This window comes from Nannobrachium achirus, assembly GCF_963921795.1.
Source record: "Nannobrachium achirus genome assembly, chromosome: 23".
In the NCBI taxonomy this organism is placed as follows: domain Eukaryota; kingdom Metazoa; phylum Chordata; class Actinopteri; order Myctophiformes; family Myctophidae; genus Nannobrachium; species Nannobrachium achirus.
In genome coordinates, this window is record NC_137830.1 from 35,834,243 (window position 1) to 35,861,402 (window position 27,160).

The 27,160-nt window shown below is 43.4% G+C and overlaps 1 protein-coding gene across 2 annotated transcripts; it reads left to right on the forward strand.

The window, feature by feature from the left end:
- The first annotated feature begins 84 nt into the window (after positions 1 to 84).
- On the forward strand, positions 85 to 25,884 carry podxl (podocalyxin-like). 2 transcript variants are annotated; one of them, XM_080753961.1, is made up of 8 exons: positions 85 to 484; positions 16,178 to 16,705; positions 18,041 to 18,294; positions 18,503 to 18,526; positions 22,538 to 22,670; positions 23,295 to 23,350; positions 23,603 to 23,719; positions 25,358 to 25,884. In XM_080753961.1, exons 1-8 carry the CDS (start codon positions 442 to 444, stop codon positions 25,550 to 25,552), a joined length of 1,350 nt encoding a protein of 449 aa, XP_080610087.1. In that variant the 5' UTR covers positions 85 to 441; the 3' UTR covers positions 25,553 to 25,884. The 2 variants fall into 2 exon arrangements, with proteins under 2 accessions (XP_080610087.1, XP_080610088.1); XM_080753962.1 differs by lacking the exon at positions 18,503 to 18,526.
- Positions 25,885 to 27,160: the final 1,276 nt, after the last annotated feature.

The following is a 27,160-nucleotide window of genomic DNA, read 5'->3' on the forward strand; positions in this document are numbered from 1 at the left end:
GAGAGAGAGAGAGAGAGAGAGAGGGCGCAGCCAAGGAGACGGAGAAAAACGTCCCCCCAAATCCTCACACAGAGCTCACAGAGACGGAGCAAAGGAAAGACGCACAGACAAAAGCATTCTTGGCTTTCAGTAAAAAATTCAACCAAAAAAAAAAGAAAAAAAGAAAAAGAAAAAAGAAAAGAAAAGAAAAAAGAGAGAAGAAGAAAAAACTACAACTAAACAAAACTATAGAAAAAAGAGAAGAAAATAACTTGGCGAAATAATTTAGACTACTTTAGCCTACAGATTTTAGGAGAAAGGCGTGACAGCCAAGCTAGAGCAGTGTCGCTCAACATCAAGACTGTTGCCGCATTTGTGCAAAACATAACGGATTGCAGGCAGCGCATCATTGAATGAAGAATAACAACACACTAACCTGTGTGAAAGAAAACCAGAGGCAGGATGAAAACGACAGCGCGAATTACGTGGGCGCTTGTATCACTTGGTGAGTAACATGGTTTTGTCTATTTTGTTTGTGAACTAGTCGATAATATAGTCTACCATTGATTAGCAGAATCACTTTCATAGTCTGCGATACTGGCAACACTTGATGGTCCAATAATGACCTGGCTGTCGCTGACAGTTAAAATCCAAACTTCTGCGCTGTCACACTAACAGCCTAGCTTCTGCAACAGGTGCGCACGCTTTGGTCTGTAGCCAGAGGCGTCACAAGGGGGGGGGAAGTGGGACTGAGTTATAGGGCCCAAGCAAGGTGGAGGGGTCTTAATTATTTTACACTTTAGCTATTGAAAAATAGCAGATCTACAAGCTCACGGTGCCGCCGAGCTTGTAGATCTGCTATTTTTTTAAACGTCGTGAAAATGTGTGCAAATCTTTGAATATAGCCTATGTATATTTTAGGCAACCATTACATTGTGTAACTCAAATTTTGCTTCTGGGGGGGTCCCTGGTCCCTGGAAATAAATATTTTTAAGTTGGGGGTCCGCGCCGCGGCCAATACATATCATTTTGGGGGTCCTTGATATGAAAAAGTTTGAGCACCACTGACATGTTTCTAAACCCATGTATAGGTTTTTCAAAAAACCTTAAAGGAGTAGTTCACCCCCAAAATGACTTTCTTTCTATTGATTAGTCATGCCATGGAGAGTAGAGTTCAATAATATTTTTTGGTTTTTGTCACATTCCTAAGACAAAAATTTGATTCGAGTAAATTTACCCCCATTGATTCCGGATGGTGACCAGTTTCGAAACGGGTCACCATCTGGAATGAATGGGGGTAAATTTATTGTTATCACATTTTTGTCTTAGGAATGTGACAAAAACCAAAAGAATTTATTGAACTCTAGTCTCCATGGCGTGACTAATCAATATAAAAAAAAATGTCATTTTGGGGGTGAACTACTCCTTTAAAAGGATTTGAAATATTCAGACTTCATGATCTTTCAAAAATAGCAGATCTACAAGCTCGCAGCACTCGGCTGTGAGCTTGTAATCCTTGTATATCTGTGATTTTTCAATAGACCCCCATTTGAAAATATATGCCAGGGACCCCCATAAGAGAAGATTTTTACAGCTCTAGCAGTGATTCTCAACCTTTTTATTTTCAAGGACCCCTGCAGTTTGACATGCATTAGGCTGCGGACCCCCCATTTAATAACATTTCTATCTCTGAGACCCCAATCTATAAATCAAGGACCATTTGTACACTCTCTGAGTTACAGACCCATGCATAGCCACAAGGGTCCATTTGGTTCCTAACTATCATTTAGCTGGGGACCCCCAGGGACCCACTTTGAGAACCACTGCCTACCTGTTACCTGCAACTGTTCTAATTGCAATGAATAAAAGTAATTTGAACCAATACGGTAGCAGGCATAAACATTCTGGAGTGTTCAGACTTTGGAGGTGGTCTCCCTACCCTTCCACTAAGACAGGGGTCTTCAACGTTTTCAGGCCAAGGACCCCTAAGTTGAGAGAGAGATGAAGCAGGGACCCCCACAACCTTTTCATAGATTCCATATAGTTTCATCATTTGACAGCACAATCATCATTGTATTTTGAATTCATCTAAATGTTTCAGATATTTAACCACTTGAACCGTCAAAACTTGATAAACTTGACATCCTTTCCCTCCCTCTACACCAAACCTCTTTGCCGAAAATACCCGATCTACAAGCCCACAACGCCTTGCAGCGCGAGGCGTTGTGAGCTTGTAGATCTGCTATTTTTGGCCAAAGTTCTCCGAATATGTACGCAAAGTATATAAAAAAGGAGAAAAAAGTTTCTATCACTCAAAGATTTGGAGGACCCCCTAGTAACTCTGAGGTAGCCTGGCGTTGCGGACCCCCTAGGGGTCCCGGACCCCCTGTACTAAGACATGACACTACCATGGTGGGTAGGACACATACTGTGTGTATGGCTACTGGTTGACAAGAAGCCTAGGTACTTGATCTAGTTGGCCTAGTACAGCCTGAAGCTCATATACTAGTCTATTGGTTCTAAAACTAGTACTTATGTAATATATTTGGTAATATATTTGACCCCCATTTGAGAATATTTCGTGCCAGGGACCCCCATACACGATTTGCGTAAGGGTAGTGTTCTCACACTTTTTGAGCAGTGGTAAACCGCTCCTAAGAGTGGCTGTGCGTGTGTCTGTAGCCACTTTTCCTCAGCGTTTTGCCATAGCAATGTGTTTTCCTCAGCGTTTTGCCATAGCAATATGTGTGTGTGTGTGTGTGTGTGTGTGTGTGTGTGTGTGTGTGTGTGTGTGTGTAGCCATATTACATCATATTACATCACCAATTATCTGTAGCCACTATCTGTAGCCACTTTTCCTCAGCGTTTTGCCATAGCAATGTGTTTTCCTCAGCGTTTTGCCATAGCAATATGTGTGTGTGTGTGTGTGTGTGTGTGTGTGTGTGTGTGTGTGTGTGTGTAACCATATTACATCATATTACATCACCAATTATCTGTAGCCACTTTTCCTCAGCGTTTTGCCATAACAATGTGTTTTCCTCAGCGTTTTGCCATAGTAATATGTGTGTGTGTGTGTGTGTGTAGCCATATTACATCACCAATTACATCCTAGACCTATCTGTAGCCACTTTTCAGCGCTTTGCCATAGCAATGTGTTTTCCTCAGCTTTTTGCCATAGCAATGTGCGTGTGTGTAGCCTGTATTACATCACCAATTACCAATTGAAGACGTTATGCAAGCACGACCACCGCTCACTTCACATTGGGTGTGATTCTTTTCATGTTTATTTTTGAAAATAGCAGATCTACAAGCTCACAACCTGTTGCACTGCGAAGCGTTGAGAGATTCCATCTTGATAACGGTTTGATTCGGTTGTCCTATACTGACTGCAGCTTTAAACATGCAGTTTTAAAGCTGCAAAGGTGCGAGAGGCACACTGATCGTGGAAGTAAAAGATCTGCCCTCCTTCTCACCACCCCTCCCTCAAGTGCCCAGAGACACAACAGGCCCGAATAATGAAGTGCACCCGTGACCTCGTATTGGAGAGCCCTCCTGCTCCTCCCCGGTCCACGGGAGGAAAGTGTTTTTCTTTAATTATGCATGGTTCGCACCTGCCCCCTCACCAACAGTATGTGAATTCGTTCAGATGGGGGAACCAGACGGGACGGGAGGCTATTGTTTCTGACCAAAGGAACAACACAAGAGGCCTACAGCTGTCAGCACATTGTCAAAAACGAAGAAAGAAAGAAAGAAAGAAAGAAAGAAAGAAAGACTTAGTTTTGTCTGACGATATAAGAAAGAAAGAGTTAGTTTTGTCTGACGATATAAGAAAGAAAGAGTTAGTTTTGTCTGACGATATAAGACATACACAGAATATCGTTACGGTCTAGCTGAAACCTTGTATCTCCAACTTTCAAATATGCATGTTTATTTTGTAAATTAAAGCCCTGCCTCAAAACTAGTTTGTTTAGTTTAGTTTATTAACACATTGACCGCCATTTTAACATACCTCCGTACTCCCACCTGCCATTCGTCTCCATAGACTTCCATGTAATTGGGTGTGCACGGATCATGCACACCCATGCCTAGATAATGCACCACGTGTGTCCACATTGCTCACAGCTTTCAAACAAAAAAATCCGAATGGAAATCCGTTCAGGCATTCATGAGATAACAGCCACTATGTTTAACAAAGATGGCTGCCAAAATGGCTGCCATGCTTGAAAGATGGGGTTGCTATGGGGGTTAAACATGCAATTTCGCGATTGCTATCATGCCTACTCCATTTTTGGGGGTCAAAAAAAAAATTTGAAAAATTTTTTTTTGATTTTTTTTTTTTTCTTTTTAATTCTCGGGACTATCGGGCCTGGCGGGGAAAGACATTGGAATAATCTCGGGACTATCGGGCCTGGCAGGGAATGAGTTAAGGATCCCCATTAGTCTACACCGTAGTGGAGACTATTCTTAATAAAACAACATCACAATACAAAAAAATAAAATGCAATACAGTATTATATTAAATCATATACAGCCTTTCCATGATGGACTCTGCATGGCAGGGGCGTCCTCTTCCCTGAGCCAGGCCTAAGCCTGACCGCATACCAAAAAAACATTATGAATGTTACACAGACAGATGTTACAGAAGAATTGAAACAATAAAACAGGTTTGTCTGTCCAAAAAGTGAAGTGAAAATTGCCGATCTACAAGCACACGTTTGTAGATCTGCCATTTTCACTTTTTTTTTAATTGTTTTGTTCTATAATGATGAATAAAAAATGGTGTTGGACATACAAGGTTTCCACTCAACAACAGCGATCATATACTGTACCACGCATCGCGTTATGGATATGCTGTTGAAAAATGGCTGTGTCATTATTACTATTATCAGTCCTCTCCAGGGGGCCTGAATTGAACCACTTCCTAAAGTCACAACCACACCATGTCATCTTCACGCTGCGGGGTCGCCCTGGTTCACGATGTGCCTTTTCCTGCAAGATTAAGACAGCCAGGATGTCTTGCCTGGTCAGCGGCCATGCTGGTGTTTCGTGGCATTGTTGTACCAACATCCTCACTCAGGCCCATGTGCTCGAATAGTTAGTTCTCAAACCTTTTCGTGCCAAGGACGCCCAAATTGGTATGTATTTGGCCGGGAGCGTGTTGCTGTTACTACATGTTACATGTTATTTTTTTCTTTTTTTTACACCCGACTAACCCTCACCCTGACCCTAACCTCCGTGGAGTGAGTCGCTAACCCTCCGGTCGAAATGATGGTCGTTCGAAAGAGCGTGATTTCCCCTATATGGCCACGGACCCCCCATCTGAAAAGACTTTGTGCCAGGGGCCCCCAGACGTCAACGCATTTTGGATAAAGTGGTTAAAAAGATTATGGTGTACTACTTTAGCTGGGGACCCCCTGTAACTCCCCCAAGGACCCCTGGGGTCCCCGGACACCACTTTGAGAACCACTGTGCCAGAACACTTGTTCCAGTGGTTCCCAGACCCCCAGGGGTCCTCAAGGGGGTTCCAGGGGGTCCCTGATTGATAGCTACGTGCACCCTTATGGGTCTGTAAAACAACAGCGAGTGTACAAATGGTACAAATTGTTCCATTTGTACACTCAGAGTTAAATCAACACTGGAGGAAAATACAAATGGGGGTCCACCATGGCCTGAATGCATATCAAACTTAGGGTCCTTGAAATGAAAAAAAAGGAGGACCCCTCCCTCCGCAGGGAGGGAGCAGAGAACAATTGATAGGAAAACGTTATCAACAAATCCCCCCCTGTTCCCATGGAAGGTGTGGCACCAGACAGCCTTGGTTTCTCGTCTCTCCCACTCGTTGCACCACCGGCGGCTTCGAGGGGACAAGTTTTCCTGCTGCCGGACGGACGGACGGACAGACAGACAGCCGCGGGACAAAAGCGCGGGAGGGGAAACGTGTGGAAGTGGGAAGATTATTTAACAGAGCATATCCATCACACTGGGCCCTGTGTTTTGAAAGGTCAGAGAGCTGAGACGAGAGGAGAGAGAGAGAGAACAGCAGGGACGTGCAGAGACTGTTAGAGAGGCAGGGGCTGAAATTTCTAAAAAGGGCCTTTTGGTGATAATATAGAAAATAGCAGACCTCCGAGCTCACAATTGGAGTTCGGCTATTTTCAGTAATTGATACCACACTAAACTAAGCATACAAAAGGCAATACTGGAGATGTGGCGTACGGCATGGATTTCTACATGATACATGTATGATATGAGTTCAGGAGAGTTTGGACAAGGCAATTCTCTTGAATGCTGCCTTCAAGTATGGCATGGAAAGAGGGGAATTTGCATTTCTTGCACCATAGTAAAAACTTCATTCATGGTCTAGAGAGGGGACTTTTTACAGACTATGTATAAAAGGGCAGGGGCTCAAGCCCCCTTTCATGTCTATGTGTGCACGTGCCTGGAGAGCAGTTTCTTTCAGGGAGCAGCGATGCATTTCATCACTGTCCGACGCCACTGATAAAGACCGGCTCGCCCTCACCTTCCACTGTAACCTTGCACTCCCTAGTCGTGGCGCTACCCAGCATGCCGCGCTGCATGCCCAGGTGTCCGCTGATAACCGCGCCTGTGGCTGGTACCACCACCGCGGAGAGCTTCACTCAAATTCCACCTCCCTCCCTCATCCAACTCCTACTCATCCTCCTCATTCCTTAGCTCTTGTTTTCTCTTTCACTCGAACCCCACTTCATCTCCCTCTCCGCCTTGCATGCCCGTGCAATGCAGTCACGCTCCTGCAAGATGTATACATTATCTACTAGGGCATTAACCAAAAAGTCCACAAGTCGACTCAGTAGACTTCATTACACAAGTCGACTTCCACCAGGGATATATAAAAAAAAACTAAACATGTATTTTCTCATCATTATGTTTGCTCCATGTGTACGTGTGTACATCATTTACACTGTAGGATTGCTTATTGACAGAATGATTCTCTCCTTTTCCAACTGTGTCTTTTCAATGGAATTGAGCACAGGGTTTGGGGTTTTGTCCCCCGTTGACGCTCACCCCCGTGTGACGACGTCATCAATCAATAAAGTTGACTTCACAAGTCGTTAATGCCCTATTATCTACACTACTGGTTCTCAACCTGGGGTCCGGGGATGCCCAGGGGTCCTTTGGAGGGTTCCAGGGGGTCCGTTGCTAAATTATGAATTGTTATGAACCAAATGGACCATTACGGCAGGCCTCTAACGTAAACTATAACACTGCTTTTGTTTTCTTAATACTTATTACTCCTGCCTCATCACTTTCATGGCAACTCCCAGCACTTCTAAGAAAGAAAACAAAGCAGATGTTTCTTCATTAGCCAGGCAAGCAAAGTGTCAGCTTATTCCCAGTGTTGAATTAGTCTTGGGTCGTGCCCAGATCACAACATTTAGTGCATTTGAAACTACATCGCAGTGCACATCCTCCTGTGAATTGTTTTATTTTTGTTTATTTCGTTGCTGAGTGAGGTCAGCAGACTAAGTGACGTGAGTGAGATGAAAAAACCTGGGTGAAATGTGCCAATCTCAACAGGAAACATTGGTATGTGTGTGCCTACGTGTTTTCCAACACGACCCATGGCTGAATAAAAGGCTGGCCTTTCCACTCTCCTTGAGTGGGTTCCAGGGGGTCCCCAGCTTAATGACTGATAGTTAGGATCTATCAATTCCATGACGGTTCTATTTGGACACTCTCAGAGTTAAATTCAGAGAGATGAATATTGTGTTAAGTGTGGGGTCCAGGTAGGACATTAAGAAGGTTGAGAATGACTCCTCTTGCACTCCAGGTTGTGAAAGCGAGGTTGACTGATGTCTTTTAGAGGTCAGTAGATTAATGGGCCTCTGGCTTCTGCTGGAGGCCTGTTGCTCATTTCGTACCTCTCTCTCCTCTCCCCCACCTTTCTCCCAGAGAAGGAGGAGGAGAGAGGTGTCATCATAACTGCAACATTGAACTCTATTGAACCTCACCATCAGAGGAGACCCCCACAGCTCAGCCTATACATAAACACACACATAGCAGCCTGGTTACTAAGGACGGGGAATGTGCCTGTGTGTTGGTTGACAAGTGCCGGTAGGCTATGTACATGCGTGAAAGGTTGTGTGTGTGTGTGTGTGTGTGTGTGTGTGTGTGTGTGTGTGTGTGTGTGTGTGTGTGTGTGTGTGTGTGTGTGGTCAGTCGTTTCCATTTGGCAGTTAGATTTACAGTGTCTAAAGAGACCTCTCTGTCTCTCCTTGTCCCGCCCTGGACTAGCGCTTCTCTCCTCCCTTTTCACTTGTACCTCTTTCATGCCTGCGGAGAGTTTTTGCATTCACAGCTTCTCTCTCCCCTCCTTGCATTGAATTACGATGCACTCAAAGCAAAGCAAAGAAAGAAAAAAACTCTCTCTCTCTCTCTCTCTCTCTCTCTCTCTCTCTCTCTCTGCTATTTCTTCAAAGTCGTGAAAATGTGTGCAAATCTTTGAATATTGTGTATTTTTTAAGCCAACATTTGCAACTCAAATTTTGCTTCTGGGGGTCCCTGGAACTAAATACATATCATTTTGGGGGGTCCTTGACATGAAAACGTTTGAGCACCACTGACATAGAAACAGGTTTTTCAAAAAAGATTTGAAATATTCAAAGACTTGCACACATTTTCACAATTTAAAAAAAATAGCAGATCTACAAGCTCGCTGTGAGCTGCAGTAGTGGAAGCAAGGCCCCCAGCCACAGCAGGGGGGGGGGCCCAGAGTGAGGCGGTCAGTACCCTACCCTGGCAGAGCCACACGTGGGGCGAGTGGGGGCCTTTGTGTGGGCTGTCACCGAGCTAACGGGGCGGCTTTTGTCCATCCGGAGCGTCTGAGCGACAGCTACATTTATTTATTTACTCTCTCTTCCCCTCTTTTGGCGCATATGGAGCAAGTTTACGCTCGGACACACGTTAATCTCTGGGGCCCGGGCGTTCCTGGCACCACTGCTGACTGAAACAGCTAACTCTGCACAGTAGAGCACACACACACACACACACACACACACACACACACACACACACACACACACACACACACACACACACACACACACACACACACACACACACACACACACACACACACAGCTCACGGATGGGGTCAATAACATCCTATACTCCTTAAATTACATTATGTTTTAATTACTTGAGCCCAATTCAAAAACTGATCTTCAGGCACACAACACACAACAGTGTGTATTATGAGCTCATTGAACTGCAAGATTTCCATATATTTTTAAAAATGTATACTAAAAATCAAACCTCGGTTCGAAGTGGAGCGGTGAATCTGAGCAGCTATACCCTGTGTGTGTTGCTAAATGCCTAAACTGTAAACTGTAAACTGTGCCTGTGAGTGAGTGGTGAGTGTACCTGGCCTGCACAAAACAGCGCCCCTCCTTTAACTAGTGTGTTGTGTGTGGCCACTCAAGGTATTGCCAGGCTACGGACACGGCCAGCCACCCAGCCACCCACCCAGCCACCCAGCCACCCACCCACGGACATACCCACGGACATACCTGTCTATTGGGAGCGCTTTCACCGCTCCAAAAACCAAAAAAAAAAAAACACTTTGCATATAAGGACTTGCTTATATGCAAGGGACACCAGTGTCTGAAATTGGTTAAGTGTTATCAAGTCCCTTTTGTTCTTCCCTCAAACCACTGTGTGGGGTCTGGGGGTGTTTTTACAGCATGGCAGACAGGAAGGCAGGACAATTCAACAAGTCTCCACCCTCTGGCCCTGATTGTCATGCTGCTTTAACTGTGTACGGATGGAGCCTCCGCACTAAACAGGATTGGGTTGACGCCCGCTGGAGCCAAACAACAGAACCTCCCGTGGGGAGGGCAGCGGGGAAGAGCGCCCTGTGACCTTCTCCGTGGCCCCCACTCGCACCCCCACACGGCACAGTCAAGGTCCAGGGCTTTACTATTATGGAACCATAGGCTTCAAAGGTAGACGGGGGTCAGGGATGCCATCATCCATGGTTCTAGGAAGATACATCCTAGCCAGGGCAGGGATTTCATGGATGCCATGAAAGGCCATGGCTGCCGTTGCCCCTCAGTTAGGCCTTGTGCCCCTCAAAGAAATGGCTTGACCTGAGGCCACAGTTGCCTTAATGCCCAAGCTGTCTGTACCACTTTCTCCTCTGTCTCTTTCTTGTCAATGTGTAGACAGTAGACACCGGTGTCTCTTTCTTGTCATGTAACACCAGAGTCCCCATCTTTAAACCAATGTGTGACTTTGATTGGTGCAGGGATCAGATAAATGTAAATACCATCATTGATCTATTTCACTGCAGATTAGGTTAACCCTTAAATTCAACAAATTCTTTCAATGGACTAAAATATTGTTTTATTTGATGGCCTTTCTGCCCTGGCATTTGGCCTTTGTGCCCTCAAAAAATGGACACCACCAAAGGCCAAGTGGCCTTGCCCCTAAAATGACGAGATTCCAGGCCTGATCCTAGCACTCTTGTTGGTGCATGTATGCCGGTGTACCTGCTGCAATCCTCAGTGTCATTTTAACTCTGAGTCAGAGAACGGGTCCATTTTGGGTCACCGTGCACGCGTGGTGTCTCTGGTAGCCCCAGCTAACCTTGAGCCACAGCTAGGAGTGAATGGTGAATGTTATTATGCCCTGGAATAAATCCCCTGAACGCACGCACGGACAGAACGCACACATGCACATACTGTTACTGTATACACACATGCACGCACACACGCTCGCGCGCGCACGCACGCACGCACGCACACGCACACGCACACACACACACACACACACACACACACACACACACACACACACACAGTAAAGTAAAGAGAGGTTGTTTCCTTCTGTGTAACTGAGCCAAGGTTGGAAAGGAAGAGCTGTAGAAAAACAGAAGGTTCTCACACCCTCTGCAGTCTGTCCCATGAGACGATCCGGTTGATCATCTCAGCCCGCGGGGGGGGGGGGGGGGGGGGGGGGGAGAGACCTAGCGGGAGAGCAGCCTTTCTCAACCAGTGGACACGGTGACCCAAATGTGGGTTGAAAGTCTAACACACTGAGTAGGGGGTCCCGACTCCTGTATTCATCATTGATGCTCAACCAGTCGAGAACCGCTGAAATTGATTGAAAAAGAGTTCTATAAACACTAGCTCTGTGTGTGTGTGTGTGTGTGTGTGTGTGTGTGTGTGTGTGTGTGTGTGTGTGTGTGTGTGTGTGTGTGTGTGTGTGCGCGCGTGCGGGCGTGCGCGCGGGCGTGCGTGCGTGTTTGGTGTAGCGAGGAATGTCCCGGTGAGGTAAAAGCAGTCTTAGAGCTGATAACAGCAGTATCAGGGGACGCTGTGCTGTCACCTGCTAAGAAACAGGCACATCAGTGACACACGGGGTCAACTAGGGTCATCCCAAATATGACACCACACCTCAGGAAGGGCGAGAGGGGATGGGAGCTAAGTGGACAGGGTCAAACTAGAGTGAAGATGTATTATTTGTAGCTTCAACTTCTGAGGGTCAAATAAACAACAAATTGGTACAATGCAGGGGTCTTCAACGTTTTCAGGCCAAGGACCCCTAAGTTGAGAGAGAGATGAAGCAGGGACCCCCAAAACCTGTTCATAGATTCCATATAGTTTCATTGTTTGACAGCATGATCAATCATCAGTGTATTTTGGATTCATGTAAATTTGTGTTTTCAGATATTTAACCAGTAACCACTTGAACCGTCAATACTTAATAAACTTGACCTTTACTCCATACTCTGCTCTTTTTCCCTTCTACACCAAAGCTTTGCCGAAAATAGCCGATCTGCTATTTTTGGCTAAAGTTCTCAGAATATGGACACTAGGGTTCAAGCGGTTAATATAGAAAAGGAGAAAAAAATTCTATCACACAAAGATTTGGAGGACCTTCTGTAGTAACTCTGAGGACACCCTAGGGGTCCCAGACCCCCTGTTGAAGACCCCTGAACTAGAGTGAAGATGTATTATTTGTAGCTTCAACTTCTGAGGGTCAGATAAACAACAAATTGGTATAAAGTAAATATTCAGTCTAGAATCTATTGGATTGTCATTAGGAAAACGTGAACCATGAATCCCATTTGTTCATGTGTTGAATGAAAATGTCATATAGCAGAGCGTAGCAGCAGTATTCTAAACAAGGCAAAGATGTAGCCCCTCCTCCAACTCTGCCTGAATTGAGCGCATTGTGAGCTTGTAGATTGTCTATTTTTGGCGAGGCTATTTGGTGTAGTAATAATAATAACAATAATAAACATTTAAAAAAAAACAGAGCTACAAAGCACTTCACACAGCAATAAATATTAAAAACAACATAAGAATTGTGCGAAAAATATGGAAGCATACAAATGTGCAAGACACAATAAAAAACACAAAAGAAATGAGAGAGAGTACAAGCAGTGGTGTGTTATAGACTTTTTTTGAGGGCATACTATAATCTATGATCCGCGGCTATTCGTGTGGCCAGGGCTACGCCAGTGCATAATGCCTATCAAATACGTTACTTTGAAAGGTTCACGAGGGCAGACGCTGTTCATATTTTTAATTCTGACAGCAGACGCCGTATACGTGCGTTACAGGTAGAACACAGCACTGAGTACAAGGAATATTAATCCATTTAGGCCTAGAATTATTGAATGCTTTAACTATTGAAAAATAGCAGATATACAAGCTCGGTGCCGCGCTGCGAGCTTGTAGATCTGCTATTTTTTTTAAAGTCGTGAAAATGTGTGCAAATCTTTGAATATAATGTATTTTCAAAGCGAACGTTTGTAACTCAAATTTTGCTTCTGGGTGGTCCCTGGAACTAAATATTTTGAGATACGGGTCCGTAGCCAAATACATATCAGTTTGGGGGTCCTTCACATGAAAAGGTTTGAGAACCACTGACATAGTAGTCTCTCAAGAACAGACTTAAGCCTCTATCAGAGTCGGTACCGCGGTGGTAAGCTATCCACCGCGGTGTAGTGCGGTGTAGTCTTTTTGAGTCATAAAACTACAACGTTAACGCTCAAAAAGACTACACCGCACTACACCGCGGAGCCGACTCTGATCGAGGCTCAACTGAGCTCCAGTTAAGTTAAAAGGACCTTTTCTTTGACGATTGCTGGCCAGATTGCTGACATAGAAACATAGGTTTTTCAAAAAAAGGATTCAAAAGACACATATAGAATCGGTTCAAAATTCTAATTTTCACGATTTTTCAAAAATAGCAGATCTACAAGCTCACGAGTGCCGCGCTGCGAGCTTGTATATCTGCTATTTTTCAATAGTTAAATCATAAAATAATGATACACAAAATGTGTGCCCGTTCTGAATGGGTTAAAACATAAAGCTGCGTTAGAAACATTATGAAAGAGCATAAAATGTGCAAGAAACATAAAAACCACAGGACAGGTTATGAGAACCATTTATAATGTGGAGGACAGAACAAACTGAACGCATGACTTCTTTATAAGCAGTCTTGTGGGGACAGTATCTACTGTAGGGGCAAGAGGAGGATGTACAAATCATGTCTGTAAGTGTTTCTGCAGATACAGTCAGGAACAAATCGTCACTGTCAGGCAGAACACCTGTTGTTATGTTTTTTTTTTAAATTAAAGCCCTACTTCATCATACAAAAGTGTTGCACAAAAGTAGTGAAAATAGCCGATACAATGCCTCGGTTTCCACCCGACAACAACGAAATAGTGCATCCAATTTAGCCTCGGCATGGAAGGTAACAGAGAGGTCACATGCATTGTAGAGGCATAGAGGCATTGTTTACAACTTTATCAATAGTGTTAAACTGTATTCCTGGGTTGTGGGCGTTTTCAGAAATGAGCCTGGACAAATACTGAACTTGCGCGTCCACCACAGCATTCAAATTAATACGAATATAGAAAAACGTTTAATTCAAAAGCTTTCCATTTCCTCTCTGCCTTTCCCTTAAAGTGACTACATTATCTAGGCTAGGGTGGAAGGGTGAAGTTTTCTCTGTACACATTAGCACGTATATGCAATAATGATGGAATGATGGGCTACATGACAGATCAGTAATGCTCTTACCAATATCAGAAAAGGTTCCAGGTATGATGCACTACAAAAGGTGTTGCAACTGCAAGGATGGCTGCCAATAGATAGCCTACTGCAATAGCTTTGCCACATGTTGTGTCAAAACATGTTGAAATTAAAACTCTTTAACCACACCAAAATGACAGCCATCATGGAAGAAGTGTATTATTCAACGTATACAGAAAAGAGAAGGATTGCTTGAGCCTACTGTACCTTAAGAGAAGCTCACATTGACAACCCGTTTCTCTTTACAAGCTCATTGTGTCTCTTTATGTGGCCCTCTTAAGTTGACAGGTGATGTCACTTCACCCACCATTGGTGGCTTCACTATTTCCAATGTGACTTCATGTTTACTACTTTTTTCTCTCTTTTGTAGAAAGTCATACAAGATTTACCATTTTGTGTCATAAGTAACACAAAATGGTAAATGTGTCCCCAGTCTCTTCACTTCCATTTTCCACAAGTCAATAATCCTCCTTGTTCATCTGCAAGCAAGCATGCATGCACGCACGCAGGCAGCCATTGTTCAAAGCACACAAGCAAGTGTACTTGTGATGATGAGCTTAGCTCAAATGTAAATTTGAGTAAATCAAGGAGGTGTGCTGTGACACCTGTCACTCAGTGTCACTTACCACAATGAAAGTGAATGGAAGTATATCTGGGCTGTATAAAATCATCTCATATACATAAACATTTTGTCCTTATAACCCTGGTCAACCAAGTATACTGTATACCAGGGGTGGGCAACTTTCATGATGGCCACTAAATTTCCAACTTCACTCCAGAGGGCCACATTGCATGCGCTGCGATGCGTTTTGAGCTTGTAGATCGGCTATTTTTAGCTCCTTTTGAATTGGAATCCTGAATAATTTTTTGTATAAATACATTGAACATAAAAAAATACATTTTAATACTACTATACTAGTCATTAAGCTACTAATATAGACTGACCGAATTAAAGCAGATCAAGGTTGTAATTGTAACAGCTGAAATCAATAATATATCAGTATTCCAGTATCAACCTGCAGGCCGCATTGAGTGAAGGTGGGGGCCGCATGTGGCCCCCGGGCCGCCAGTTGCCCATGTATGCTGTATAGGGTTAGATGCTCACAACACATCGCAACATAGAGCGTTGTAGATCTTTGATTTGGTGTAGATACACCAGATGAAAAGTACAAAGACAATTCAGGTCTTGTGTGTTTGCTTTCTAACATTGTATTGTATAAACATCATTTTTTCCCCCAAATATTTTCCAGTGAAAATAGCAAAAAAGTTCTATAAACAAATGGTAAAAAAGAAGAAATAGCATATCTAACTAAGCTCTGTGAGCTTGTGGATCAGCTGTTTTCACTATATTGGAAATATGGCTAAAGCGGTTAACTCATAATTTACTTTTTCCCTTCCTAGAAATGTAGTGGAGACAAAAGTACAATACCGGTATTTGCCTTGGAATAGTGGAGTGAAAGTCGTAGTCAAGTCAAGGATTCATAAATACAGACACTCATGTAAAGTACAGATACTCAAGTCAACAGTACACAAGTAAATTAACTTCATTACTGTCCACAACTGGTTCTAGGTCCATGAACCATACAGCAGGAACTGTGGCTGATATTTGGAGGCCATTGTTCTCATTCCACTGGGTTGCAGCCTTAAGATGGAGCCAGGATTGTTCAGGGTGCGTTGGGGTAAACCTTCGCTGGTGGGTGTGGAGCTTCCTACGTTATTGTTTGGAACATCCTGGCCTGTTGACTATAAATAGAGGAACAGACGTGTCTGGAGGTTCGTCGCTGGAGCTTGTGGCTGTTTCCCAAAAAGCCTATTCAGACCAAAGTTTAGGCGAAAATGTTTTAACCCGAAAATAGCTGATCTACAAGCTCACAACACGTCGCCCTGCAACACATTGTGAGCTTGTAGATTGCCTGTTTTCACTATTCGTCTCATGACAAAGTATAGCCTACCATAGGGGTTAAACGAGTGGTGCTCACCTTTGGAGCTACATAACCCAGAGTATATTCAAATGAATACATTATTATGTCTTTACAACTACCTAGTTTGTATTAATAGACCTACTATTCATGCAGCACCCAAAAGTAATGTTTCCTGTTTCTTCCCTCTAGGCCTTCTTTGTCACTGCGTCTCTAATTCTACGGCCCAAGACCCGGACGCCACTACGCCTAAAGCAACGATCACCACAGCACCTTCTGAAAAAACCACAATGGCACTCACCACGACAACTGCCGCTGCCGCTGCTGCTGCCGCCACCACCTTGCCAATCACCTCTGCGACTCAACCAACCACATCACCCCCTGTAGCCACGTCTGCCGCCAAAACAATCACCACCAACCCCACCACAGTGACTCAAGGCCCTTCGGCAAAGGTGACGACGATCGGTGCTGGGGCTGCCACGACACAAACGGATCCGGGTCCTAACAGCTCTGGGTCTACGCCATCTACGCTCGTCACCCCAACAAAGCAGCTGACTGGCACCGACCCGGCTACCACTGCGCCGACAGTGGCAGCCGCCACATCGGACAATTCCAGTGCGACAGTCGTAACCCAGAATACGTCACCGGGACTGCCAGTGAATGACCCTAGTGTCGCTGCGACACCCTCCGCCGCCGCCAACGCCAAACAGAGCACGGATGGTACTTACGACCAGCACTGTGTTAGGAATAGGATGCACTTTTACTACCCAGTTATAAAGTGTGGGATGAATCACTCTATTGGCCCAAATGAGCTTAGTAGCAATTTGACAGTGTGGGTAGACACAAGATTATAAAAACAGACCAAGTCTGATTAAGGTCGGGTGACCAGATGTCCCGGTTTGGACAGGTTTGTCCCGATAGCTGTGTGTTCTGAGTTCCGAAAAATATCTCTAAAACACTAATATGTCCCGGTTTTCATCATTCACTACGAAATTGTCCCGGTTTCTGTCAGAATTAAAATAATAATAGCTGTTTCCAGTGGTTGCATAGAAGTTCATCATGTTCTTTTCGTGTAAACATGCTCACCCAACCTAACCAATCAGAAAATATAAACAATTTGCGTCTCTGAATTCAACGCTGAGGCTGATGTTTGTCAATTAGTCGCTGCCTGTATGCAACACCTATGGTGCGTACTTACCGTATCTACTGTACTTGTGTGTGAGGAGACCAATACACATTTTTGACAGGGAGTCACAATCTTTTTTTTCAAAAGGGCCAGCGTGGCATTATCTTACTCTTAACCCAAATTACAGAAATACATACATTCCACTTTTTTATTTTTAGGGTCTTTTCAGCATTTCTTGAATCTGCTTTTAACCCCTACTTCAGGGGTCTTCAACAGGGTTCCTCAGAGTTACTACAGGGGGGCCTCCAAATCTTTGTGTGATAAATTAACAACTTGAAGGAGGAGGACTTTAGCCAAAAATAATAGATCTACGAGCTGAGCTTGTAGATCGGCTATTTTTTGGCAAGTAGGTTTGTTGTTGAGGTAAAAAAGATAGTCTACCAAGTACAGAGTGAAAGATCAAAATAATGTACTATAAGTATCAACGAATAGTTGAATGTCTGAAAAAACACATTAACACAAATCCAACATAGACTGATGAAATCTGCAACACAATGTTATACAATATGTAGTGGGGGTCCCTGCTTTATCTCCCTCTCAACTAAGGGGTCCTTGGCCTGAAAACGTTGAAGAACCCTGCCCTACTTCATTAGACGATTATTAAAAAAAGCGTTGTGATGTGTTGTGAGCGATTAGATATGCTATTTTTTTTCTCTTTTTGAAAATGTTGAAATCTTTTGAACATTATTGTTGATTAATTTGCCTTTCATGACATGCCCAAAATAGGAATGGCGGGTTGAAAGCGGTTCATTCTACCACAGGGATGCAATGGTCAAATTATCCTCATGTGGGACACAAGTCCCCACAACTTTTTTGAAGCAGTTCTGTTGCGTTTTCTATAAACCAATTCTTATTCTTTTGACACAAAGGGACATCAGGAAATGTCATTTCCACGGCATTAACCACAAGCCCTGTGAAGACCACATCCAGGACTCCTAACCCGTCCGGGGTCACACCTACTACTATTGCTGTCACAGAGAAGAAGGTCACTACATCACCAGTACAGCAGTCCACAATGACAGCACCAGCCGCTGTGTCCACCACCTTCAAAACAATAACACCACCAACACCAACAACAACAACAGTTGCAGCCATAGAAACCCAGACACCAAAGACAATCTCGGTAAGACTCAGGTGACAATTCCAGATAGCCAGTGCTGATGTGTGAGAAAATAACGGCATAATTTGATATTAACCGGAGATTTTTCATCACTGTACACATCTGTGATGATACTCTGAAGCCAACACAGACCTCTAGTTCACTGGTATCTATTCTACACGCAAATAGAATGTTAACAATCTATTCTCTGCTGTTTTTTTTTTGTTCGCAGTTTACTAAAGGGCGAGAGCGAGGGGTAAGATGTTTTTGTAATTGCACCCATTGGCCTTAACCCTTAAAGCTTTCTTCACAAATGTATTCATAAAGGTGTCTACTATCACCTCTGAACTTTGTCAAACACAACTCCCTTGACATACTTTGTGGGAGCCAATCAAAGTTGGGGGTATCGGGATTCCCAGGGCCTTGGATTAAAGGGGGAAAAATAAAAAATTGACAATATGAACATGTGAGGTGTGTAATTAGGGTATTGTTGGGCTGCTGAATCCATTCCAACCATTAGTTATCAGTAAAAATGACTCCTTGGCCAAAAGAATGCCTAATTGGCTAAGGCTTAGCCAATCATGTCATTCGAGTTCACCTGTGTCCTGTTAGTCCCTATGTTTTAAACCCTGTTTGAGTGTTCCTTGTCAGATTGTATCATGTTATCCTGTGTGTCATGATGTGCCAACCCTAACCCTAACCCACCTGATCTTGAATAGTTTTCTTGAATTCGAACCCTACTCCAACCTTTTTTTATTGCCATTATATCATGTCTCATGGACACACAAAAGTAGGTGTGGCCTATTTTATGGCCAAGGAGTCATTTTAACTGAAAAATAATGGTTGGAATGGATTCAGCAGCCCAAAATTACCCAAATTACACACCTCATACGTTCATATTGGCCATTTTGTATTTTTCCCCCTTAATCCCAGGCCCTCGGGATACCCAATAACTTTGATTGGCTCCCACAAAGTATGTCAAGGGAGTTGGGTTTGACAAAGTTCAGAGGTGATAGTAGACACCTTTATGAACACATTTGTGAAGAAAGCTATTGATTTAGATTTAGTTCCCAGATTGGTCTAGCAATAGGCTAACTTTCCCTTACTAAATGGGAAGTGGGCTTCTTACTATTCCAATCAAATGTTTTATACAGATTCTTTCAAATGTCTTCTTCAATTTGGAGTGTGATTTAAATGATCTTAAAATATTTTTTTATTATACATGCATTCCATACATTCCATATAGGGTGTGCCAAATGTAGTTCTAAGAGCGGCCATTTCTTGGGTAAACACAGCCTTACACAGGTGTTCTGATTAGACTATCAAACATATAATTTTCCGAATGTCTGTCTGAGTGTCTGTCTGTCTGTCTGAGTGTATGTCACAGCGTTTCTCCTCAGTGGCTGGAGCAATTGATCTGAAATCGCATCACCATTAGCATATGAACACACCTGACATAACTGTGAAGCCCGTTTGTCACTTTCACAAATCATATGCTGTATATTAGCATTTTTATGGTGTATCTATATCTATTCTGCATCTAGCTTGAGGCATGTCTATTCTGCATCTAGCATGAGGCAACATGTTTAACCAGCTCTGTGTGTGTGTGTGTGTGTGTGTGTGTGTGTGTGTGTGTGTGTGTGTGTGTGTGTGTGTGTGTAGGCGGGTGGGCAGGCAGGCGGGTGGGCGGGGAGGGGGGTCGTTTGTCTTGCCCTGTTACAGATGTTGTCCAAAAATCATGCAGATCGGTACACAGTATCTCTATAGCCATTAAACGAAACGGGTATTTCTTACATTGATGCTCCTACATATTATCATGCAAGCACCAGTTAAAGTTACTTTCCATCCCTCATATACTGTGTGCACAGTGCACATCCCATAACCCACACACTGCACATCATTTCGGAGCTCATATCTTTGAACGGGTAAGGGCTAGTAGCATTAGTTCTATGCAATCAAACAATTGAAACACCTGTGTTTTTACCCAAGAAATGGCCGCTAAGGACTACAATGACGTAGCCGCTGGCACACACTATAGGGACAGACCACACATGGACAAATGAGATCATCAACTTGCGACAGGCATTTCCCCTATTTAGTGAAAGATTAGCTATTTCTAAAGTCAAATATTTAAGGTGTTTTTTAATTTTATATTGTAGTTATAGGGGGCAATTATAATGTCATTATATTACTGCTTTAGGAATGCGACAAAAACAACAGTCTCCATGAATTCAAGGCTTCGTGGTTTGTAATTGATCGAAATTAACTACTTTCTTGGGTGAACGATTCCTTTAAGTCAATTTAATTAGCTCAACCCATGCATTTAGCCATGTTTAACCATGTTCACACACAGTGGCTACATACGATAGCCTTGCAGTCCAGGGGTTGAACAACCACACCCCAACAGGGTGAGTTTTCCTGGCAGTGACATATATTAAAGGACAACTCCTCCCCAAATCACTTCTAGGCTCATTTTCCCACTTATATTGATCCAAAAAGTTTCCCCAGCAGAACCCAGCAGCTCTCATAACATAGAGTGGAGCTTATAAGCCTATCGCTTTTACACTATTTGTTGTGGTCAAAAGTGTTCTTATTTTTCATGAATGTGGTACTAGTTGTCATTTCAAACACATCCATGTCATCGTTGTCCCACACAAGCCCTCACACTCTGCTAAACAGATGTTATTCTCTTATGTGTTTTGCCAAGTCCCGGAAAAGATGCCCTGTGATTGGCCAGTACAGTCACTTTGATTGGCACTTGTGCCGAATGCTCACCCCAAAACATTATTTATGAGATTGTGGTGGCTTGTGTGGGACAACCAAGGCATGGATCTGTTTGTAATGACAACTAGTAACACATTCATGAAAAAGAAAATCACTTTTGAATACAACAAATAGTGTAAAAGTGATAGGCTTATAGGCTCCACTCTATGCTATGACAGCTGCTGGGTTCTGCTGGGGAAACTGGACAACAGTGGCATTTGTGCCTAATAGACCCCATGGACAGTCATTTGGAATCAATATAAGTTGGAAAATGAGCCTAGAAGTGTTTTAGGGAGGAGTTGTCCTTTAAGCGCAAAATGGCCACCATGTCAAATTATGGTCAGTGGACCAAAGTGCTGGTCAGCACCAGACCGCGCACACATTGGAAGCATAATTGCAAGTCAACTGTAGAACGAACAGGGAAAGGGAAGAGGAAACACTGATGTGATCTTAGACATTCTGTTTCCAGCTACAAGGCAGGAAACAGTGAAGCAACGCTTTAAAAATAAAAGGATTCCAGTCGTCGGGTGGAAAAACTATCTTAATGGGAACCCTTCCTGCCTTTCACTAGTTTCCTACTTTCCCACACCTCTTTCAATTTCTGTCTCTTTTTTTGGGACTCGCGACTCGCAGCTGCGCGTCGTTCTGTAAAACGCCAGGAATAATCCACACATCACAACAGAGGAAGTTATGACCTCAGTGTCCACCTTTGACCCCTAGAACACAGTGTGATCAAAGGACAGTGATGTCACATCAGCAGAGCAACCATTGTTACGTTGACAGTTCAGGGCAAGGATGACAATGGGATGCATAGAATCTATGGGTCAATGTGACTTGATGTGTGAGGTACGTGTACAGACTTTATATTTAGTTGTGCGCTGTCACAAAGTGGCTATTTTTAAAGGAGTAGTTCACCCCCAAAATGACTTTTTTTCCTGGATTGAATTACTCACGCCATGGAGACTTGATTTTGTTCTTTTTTTGTATTTGTTGCATTCCTAAGACAAAAAAAAATGTTTTATAGTATATTTACCCCCATTGATTCCGGATGGGGACCCAAATGCATTTGGGTCTCCATCCACAATCAATGGGGTACATATTGTTATCAAATATTGTTATTGAACTTTAAGTACATGTCATTTTAGATGTTTTTGCTATAATAGCACATTAGTTCTGAAAAAGTACTTTGGCTATTCAAAAATAGCAGATATACTAGTATACAGGCTCAGCTCAGCGCGTCACTTTGTGCCGCAATATGAGCGTGTAGATCTGCAATACTTTTTAAATCGTGGAAATGTGTGCAAATCTTTGAATATATATTTAAAGCAAACATTTTTAACACAAATCTTTGCTTCTGGGGTTCCCTGGAACTAAATATTTTGAGATGGGGGTCCACGGACAAATACACGTCATTTTGGGGGTCCTTGACATGAAAAGGTTTGAGCATCACTGATAGACGGCCTCAGTCTTAATGGGTTGTTGACATGTTTGGTCTCGTTGTCAGAACAAAGAAGAGAAGGAGCTAGAGTACGTGTGCACCAAACTGATGGCAACCATGCACGCTGCAAACTGCACCGTGACCGTACGACAACACGAGGGCAAGACAAAATTCGAGAGCGTACAAATCGAGGGCACAGGTAACCCACCCAACTAAACCGTTTCAGCAACTCATTCTGCTAACCCAGTCACTGAACTGTTGTGGATTAATCATGGTGTACAGTAGGGCATTAAGGACTTGTGATTTTTGTAAGTTGACTCGACCCAGTAAAAAATTGAGTTGAAGCCGACTTTATTGTTTGATGACGTCATCACATCATAAACGACCGCCCAATTATTTTTGAGGGTCCCCAGATGATTAACTTAATGTGCAACATTGTTTTCTCACTCAACTGTAAACACACCAACATAAAGTTTAAGTGTATTTCTAAAGTGCAAATTTAAGGACTTTTTAATACCTCTAAAATGGCAAATTAAACATTGTCCAAATTGTCAAATATAGAGGCAGAAATTGTGAAAATAGCCGAACTACATGCTCACAATGCCTTGCATCGCGAGGCGTTGTGAGCATGTAGATCTGCTATTTTCACAATAGAAATATATATATATATTTTTTTCAACTTCAACTTTCGACTTTCTCTGGTGGGAGTCGACTTGTGTAATGAAGTCGACTGAGTCGACTTGTCGACTTTTTCGTTAATGCCCTAGTGTACATATGACCTAATATTATCATCTGCTCACATATTATGATTATGTCCTTACAGTGAATCCCTCTCTTGCAACCCAGTATTATGAAGAATTCACAAAGTCAAACACAAAAGTAAGTCACCTTGATTTGTAGAGATAAAAATATAATGATATTGGATTCATCAGGTCTTATTGAAACAAGATCAAAAACGTAAGAACCCTGGTGGATATTAGTTCAGTGTGGTCGCAAGGAACAGGTTGCAAAACATGTATCCTTTATCTTTTTATTTCATGATCAAACTAAGTTTGGACAAAGATTTGATGTTTTTGTCTCGGAAAAGGCCCTGGTACCATCTCACCTTCTCTCTCCCTTTACCTGTGACAGAAGTCGGGTGACAACTCGACCCTCATTGCCATCCTGGCATCTTGTGGAGCTCTGCTCGTCATGATCGTCGGCCTCGCCATTTACGCCCACCACCGCAAACCCTACAATGAGAACCAGGTACACTGTGACTCTGCATGGCCAAACCCTGAGTGATCATTAAACACAGAGTGTTGAAATTCTTCACGCTCTGAGTTTATATTAAATCATCACATACTGTAGGGTTTTGCAGTGTATGTAGACCCAACACAAATGGGCCATTTTAAGAGTGATGAGTTAAAGGAGTAGTTCTTTTACACACCTCATGAAGCCTTGGAGATATTGTTGTCACATTCCTAAGCCAATAATTTGATGACTCAATTGAGACTCCTCTGGTCATCAAATGATTGGCTCAAGAGTGCGACAAAAACAAAAACAATCTCCATCTCCTCGAGGCTTCACGGGGTGTGTAATTGATAGGAAATACGTTTTTTCTTTTGCGTGAACCACTCATTTAAGGCTTGTCTCAGAATGCTCCACAGAGTGTACAAATGTAACCAAACAGACCCACAACAGTCTATTTGGTTACATGTATGAGTTACAAATGAGTATATTAACATTGAGGATTTTACTGAGTTACCGTAAATTGCCTCCAAGGACCCCCGGAGCTCCAGGGACCCCCAGGTCCCTGGGGGACCCCCAGATGTAAAAAATGACCAAATGCGCAAACATGACCAAATGACCACCCCAACGGGGCTGCTCACGGGGAATTCCCGGGGACCACCGACTCCTGGTGCTCCAGAACGGATGCAAAAGTGGTGGCGCCCCCAGTGGAGGACCCCCTACACTGCAGCTCACATAAAATGCCGTAACTCCGGCTAGGAGCGACCGGGACAGCCGGGGCCGGTACCTATTCGTCCGCCTTGCCGGCGCGGAGACCCCACCCCTCATTTCTCACATGGCCCTCTTCTAGCGCCACCATGAGGCCGATTCTTGCAAAACACATTTTTGGACACTGCTCCTACAATTTTCGCCCTAAAATCACGCAAATCGGTACACAGTATGTCTACACTCATCCCATCAACATGAATCTGTCCCATATAGCGCCACCTCCAGGCCGATTTTTAAAAACACATTTTTGGACACTGCTCCTACAGATTTTGCCCTAAAATCACGAAAATCACTACACAGTATGTCTACACTCATGTCATCAACATGGATCAGTAAGATTTTGGCAAAACACATTTTTGCCCTATTTGTGGAGATAAGTGACCTACGGTCGCTTATCTCCCGATTAGGGAGCCTTACTGGTATTTGTAGTTTATGGCAGGGGTTTACAACAGGGGGTCCTCCAAATCTTTGTGTGATAGAAACTTTTTCTCCTTTTTTATATTAACCACTTGAACCCTAGCATCCATATTTTGAGAACTTTAGCCGAAAATAGCCGATCTACAAGCTCACAACGCCTCGCAGAGGTGTAGAGGGTAAAAAGAGCAGACTAAGTACAGAGTGAAAGGTCAAGTTTATTAAGTATTGACGGCTCAAGTGGTTAAATATCTGAAAACACAAATTGACATGAATCCAAAATACACGCTGTCAAACGATTAAACTATGTATATGGAATCTATGAAAAAGTTGTGAGTCTCCCCGCCTCATCTCTCTCTCAACTAAGGGGTCCTTGGCCTGAAAACGTTGAAGACCCCTGGTTTATGGCAAGGCCTGATCCATAGCATGGACATTCAATAACTGATTATAAACGTACCTTCTTTGTCTCCGCAGCAACATCTGACCGAGGAGCTGCACACGGTGGAGAACGGGTACCACGACAACCCCACGCTGGAGGTGATGGAGGTGCAGCCGGAGATGCAGGAGAAGAAGATGGCCCTGAACGGCGAGTTCAACGACAGCTGGATCGTCCCCATCGACAACCTGCTGAAGGAGGACATCCCCGAAGAGGAGGACACCCACCTGTAGGGACGGCGAGGAGGAGGAGGAGCGACAGAGAGAGGAGAACAAGACAGAAGGACAGGACCCTAGAGCTAAAACCGCCACCACCACCCTGAACTACGCTGCTCATCAGTGACTCGCTGACACTGAGAGTGACACAGATAGAAATACATCCCGTAGAACTGAGAGTGAGAACTTCACGTCATGTTCTGTTAGATTGTGTTGTATCTGCTTCCTCCACCTTCCGGTCTTCAAACCCACCGATAAAAGACTTTATGGAGCTTTTAGCATCCGATGGCACAAAACAAAGAGGAAACAAAAAGAAGAGTTGAAGGATTGGAGAATGTTATACATGTTGTATGTCGACAAATACTTGCTGGACGGGGTGGGGGGGGGGGGGGGGGGATACCCAATCGGGAATATGGGGCGGGAGGGTGGGGGTACCCAATCGGGAATATGGGGCGGGGGGGGGGGGGGGGGGGGGGGGGGGAATACCACTGACATAATGGCTTTGGAAATGTGATGCACAGAGCAGGAGGCTGACTGACTTCCGTCTGTGCCTACTTTTAATAGGCTTAAAACAAACATTGAGACCTGGTGATAACCTACGTAGCACAATTTAAAATCCCTAGTGCCACTTAACTCATTCTGTGCCAATCACGTGTATACACGTGATATATTAGCGCATCCCACAGTGCCAATCACGTATATACACGTGATTCAAAAAAAAAAAAAAAAAAAAAAAATTTTTTTTTTTGAAATTTTTTTTTTTGGACCCCATCAAAACTAGTGAACATGATTTCAATCGCGATTTTGCATGTTTAACCCCCATACAACCCCCATACAACTCAGGTAGCAGACCTCCAAGCTCACAACAGTGTAAAACATAATGGCTATTATCTCAAGAATGCCTGAACGGATTTCCAATCGGATTTTTTTGTTTGAAAGCTGTGAACAAACTGCACAAACCCACAACAATGCAATCCAGGATTGCATTGGATTTTTTAGAGCTCATTCTTCTCTGTTTTTTTCCCATGCATGAGGTGTGCAAGGTTTAATCATGGCTAAGTTGACGAAAATAAGGCTTTTAAAATGCTTGGTAGCCAATAGCTAACTTCAAGCTAACTTCATCCTCTTCCTGTACATGCACAAAGGAAAGTGTTTAGGCAAGTCATGGCTGCAGGGCTTCTGCATATACCAGCATATCTCTATGGGATTGTCTGTGGCACACTGGGCCCCCTCTAGTGGTGAAAGGGTGGCATTAAATGAGTTAATAGATTTCTGACATTCTAAACTATAGATTCAAGTAAATTCAAGTGATCAAAATGAAATGGTCACTGACAAATGTTCAGGTAGAGGCATGCACTCCAACGTCTCTTATACTCACCAAAAGAGTGTTGATTTATACATAAGCACCTGTAAATAATATATTTAAAAAAAAAAGTTTAGTCTTGTGAAGTAAACAATCTTTCAAACGTATCAACTTGCAAGATTGTCCATATGGAAACTCATTTCCATCACTGAATAAAAATAAACAGGCTTGAATTCTTAAAAACGTACTTAGCCACTTACTTTACCACTTAAGCCCAACATGCGATGCAACACATTGTGAGCTTGAACAACTTCCATTTACGC

What these genes read in the sequence shown, in the direction of transcription:
- podxl (XM_080753961.1), top strand. Translation starts at nt 442, where the DNA reads ATGAAAACGACAGCGCGAATTACGTGGGCGCTTGTATCACTTG. An exon ending in GTGGGCGCTTGTATCACTTG is followed by an intron (nt 485 to 16,177) that starts GTGAGTAACATG and finishes TCTTCCCTCTAG; the next exon opens with GCCTTCTTTGTCACTGCGTC. An exon ending in CGCCAAACAGAGCACGGATG is followed by an intron (nt 16,706 to 18,040) that starts GTACTTACGACC and finishes TTTGACACAAAG; the next exon opens with GGACATCAGGAAATGTCATT.